This window comes from Cyprinodon variegatus, unplaced genomic scaffold, assembly GCF_000732505.1.
Source record: "Cyprinodon variegatus isolate N-32 unplaced genomic scaffold, C_variegatus-1.0 Scaffold873, whole genome shotgun sequence".
NCBI classification, from domain to species: domain Eukaryota; kingdom Metazoa; phylum Chordata; class Actinopteri; order Cyprinodontiformes; family Cyprinodontidae; genus Cyprinodon; species Cyprinodon variegatus.
The window spans coordinates 95,015-98,883 of NW_015151326.1; the positions used below are offsets into that span (position 1 = coordinate 95,015).

At 40.7% G+C, this 3,869-nt stretch overlaps 1 protein-coding gene across 1 annotated transcript in view; it reads right to left on the bottom strand.

Moving 5' to 3' along the window:
- LOC107099467 (latent-transforming growth factor beta-binding protein 1-like) overlaps window positions 1-3,869 on the bottom strand; it is a 121,756-nt gene that overhangs the window by 7,067 nt on the left and 110,820 nt on the right. The window contains 2 exon segments of the mRNA XM_015397606.1: window positions 2,474-2,614; window positions 2,722-2,850. Of these exon segments, the coding sequence (XP_015253092.1) occupies window positions 2,474-2,614; window positions 2,722-2,850 (270 nt within the window).

Genomic DNA, 3,869 nt, shown 5'->3' on the forward strand with positions numbered 1-3,869 from the left:
TTCATCTAGATGAAAAGGCCCTCTGGGAGTTTGTTTGTTCTATGATGGTGTGGGATAAAAAATATTAAAGTATGTCTTTCCTGAGCTTAATAAGGGTGAAAGAGAAGGTCATGAGAGATAAGAAGGAGTGGTGGGGCTTTCCTCAGCCTCCCCCATGGCATGAACAGGAGGGTGACTGTTGTGAGATGTTCCATCTGGCCAGTGAAAGATATAATAAAACAACTAAGGAAAAGTCCTTGGTAGGGTGGGATGGTTTCCCTGGGAGTGTGTGTTGGGAGTCGTTGTATAAATGTGTGTACTGGGCTTGCCCCAGGCAGAGAGCTTTTTTTCTCCGTCTTCAGACATAAAAATAAATCTGTGCTATTTCTCGCACCGTGTGGGTCAGTTTTCTACAACTCCACAATGGTCTCCTCCAGCTTGTTTATGGCTAAGGTACCGTTGAACCATGGCTTTCCATACACAGCAGCGACAAACATTTCCCTAGACTGAAGAAAGAGTCTGCATTTTAAAAGTAAATGTCCCAGATCTAGGCAGCATTGTTTGTGAATACCAACAGCAGGCATACACCAAGAGTTCATGTTATAGACACACCCTCCCTTCCTCTAATCTTAATGGAACATGGTGGGCAGTCAGCCTTGAAGATAGCGCAGCCTTTTAATTCTGCAGAATGGTTGGGGACATTTTGATGCAGCCATGACATAATTTTCACCATATTACCACTGTTTAAACACTTGCTCATGTCACATATATGGCTCGATCTCACCGATCGACAGTTAGATGAGCCCGAATGCTGGCTGGTTTGTCTTGCTTTGGCACCATGGTCAAGTAAATTATCTAGAAGAACAAGTCGAAACCATCTGGGTTCAAATCAGACCAGTATTGTTTTAAGTCTGCATATAGGTCCTTCTCAGTGTGTCGCCTTTGCTAAATAGTGAGCTCTTTGTGGCTGCAGCTACATGTGCTGCAATTTTGGCTTATGCAGGTACTACTTCATCTATCTGTCCTTCCATCCATCCTTGCTGAGTTTCTGTTACTTAATCCCAATGGTTTAGAGCAAGCATTTGGAATTTGGAGGCCCTATGCTGCTTACATTTACCTCAGGGTTTTGAACTGGCAACTTGGAGTAATGTGAACACTGAGATAATGGCATTCGAGTTCCTGTCTTTTGGATGCTTTATTTCTTCAATGGCCATATGTGGCCATATATTTTGAGTAAAAAAAAAAAGAAAAGCATTGAAAGATTTCTTATGGACCCTAAAATCTAGCATGTGTAAATGTTACACAGACGATACAGCATGCTAAAACAGAAAAGTAGCAGTTCTTAGCAACTGCTCAAGTCACAGCCATCTTGAAAAAACAAGTCATGTAATGTCCTTTTGACTGAATGACTTGTAGCCCCAATTTTCGGGAGGTGCCAGTTGAAACTTCCTATTTAAAATGTCAGAAACAACCCTTTAGGTCAGGGGTCTTCAACGTCCATGGCGAGATGGAGCGGGGAGCCCCTAATTGTATATATATTGTATGAAATTGTGTTCTATCAAACTGGTCCTATAATCACTCTATTACAGATGGAGTGATGTAATGAAATTAATTTCTCCCTGGGATTATTAAAGTATTTCTGATTCTGATTCCTGGTTGATGGGACAGGTGTTGTGAATGAAACGGTGCCCAGCTTGAAAGAGCTCCTGTGTGTCGCTGAATGTGTGCATTGATGACTGAAAGACATCTTCTGCCTCCATTTATCTGTTTACTACAGTGTGTTGAATTCATGTTAATGTGGATTTGAAGACATTTCAATTAGTGGAAGAAAATTGCAGGGGGAATATAAAAAAAAAATTTAATCAACCAAAACTTTCGCGACCCCCAGCAGTACCTCTGTGGACCCCCTGTTGAAGACCTCTGCTTTAAGTTATAAATGAAATACAGCAAAAAAGAAAAGATGTCATGCTGCTAAATAACAGAGCCAACAACCGTACAGCAAGGAACATATCACCAATATTACATTACTTCCCTAGTAAAAAAGACATACTTTGATTATACTACGATGGACTGAACTTAAGATGATTTTGTAACAACTATTACTTGGTCAATTAACACTTGAGGGGGTTAGTTATCTTTTGTTCCTTTACATTTTTGGGGACTTGCTAACTGATTTCTAGGGGCTGGGTTAGGGTTAGGGGGGTGTTCCCAGGTTTGGCGTGGGTCTGTGTGTATCCTTCTCCATTGCTCATTGGGAAACAAGCACACTGACTCCTAAGAACAAGTTAGAGATATCTCATTGTTTATTTATGGACTCCTGCTTATTATTCACAGACATCACAATTGTCTATGAGCTCTTTTAGCAAATCAGAGCTTTACAAAATATGAGTTAAAAAAACAAACATTAAATCTCTGATTGGTGCAAGTTATTTGTTTTTATTAGACAAAATAGTCTTTTTTTTTTTTACCATGTTTCAAAAAACTGAAAACTCACCAGGCAGCTGGAGATCTTCGACACAGAGATTAGAGATTTGATCCAGCACCATTGGGGGTTTACATAAGCAAATGTATGAACCTTCCGTGTTCAAACATTCTTCCCCTCCACAAATGGACTCATCCAAACACTCATTGACATCTACAGAGGAAGAGACAAGTATTTCAAAAAGAAACAGCATTTATCAGTTTGACAGTGAATCACAGACAATCTATTTGACACACCATTTAGCATTTACTTTGTCTGACCTGTACATTCCAGCTTGATTGGATCGTAGTAGTGTCCGCTGGTACAGTAGCACTCATAGCTTCCTTCTGTATTCCCACAGTAGCCACCTTTACACACCTCCTTATCAAACAGTTTGCATTCATCTACATCTGAAAGCATCAAGACAGATTCAGTTCAATTCAGTTTATTTCTATAGCGCCAATTCACAACACATGTCATCTCAAGGCACTTTACAGAGACAATTCATCCAGATCATACAGTCAAATTGAGTCAAAGTCTTCTATCTGATGAAAGCCAGCTGATTGCATTGACTCATTAACTCAAAATCAATTCCTCACACCAATTACATTTAAGATTAAATGGTCTGTTTTTATCAGCTGCATGTAAACGTTTTATTTAACCAAAAAACTTTTACAGAGCATTTCTGTTCATTAAACGTTCTATTTGCCACCTTGGGCAAGTTCCTTCTTAATTACTGAATTTCCCATCCACCCCGCTTGACTTTGGATTGGTTGTCACCACCAAACAGCTACAGTATGCCTGAAACCAGATTGTAGTAAATCCTCCCTGATGTGTTTAGAAGAATATTCTTTTATCAGTTCAAAAACAAGAAAGATACCCTGAGTAGAACTACTTCACTCTGTTATACTCAGGGTTATCTGAATCAAAACAGCCGGTAACAACTGGCTTACTAAACTCTAATTCTAGTTACCCACAGTTATATTTATTTAGCATATTGGGCCCTATTGTCCCATTGATGTTATAGAAAAAAATTATGTTCCTTATGCTCCTAACAGAGCACTTCACCCTCAGTCTGGAGGCAGATTTCTCCCACCCCAGTTTGTATTGTCATTACACTGTCACAAGTAAAGAGCAACAAAATTAACTCCCTGCATTTAACCCATCCCCTTGGGGAGCAGTGGGCTGCCATCGTGCATCGCCCGAGGAGCAGTGTGGGGTTAAGGGTCTTTGCTCAGGGACCCACAGTGGCAGTCTGTGGGAGTGGGGCTTGAACTCAGAACCTCTGGTTTTCAAGCACAATGCCCTAACTACTAGGGCGCCACTCCCCTTGCTAGGCCAACACTCCCCTTAAGATCTTTTAGTTATCAGGCTCCTCTCCTGTGGAACCAACTACCAGTTTTAGTCCGTGAGGCAGACACCCTGTCTA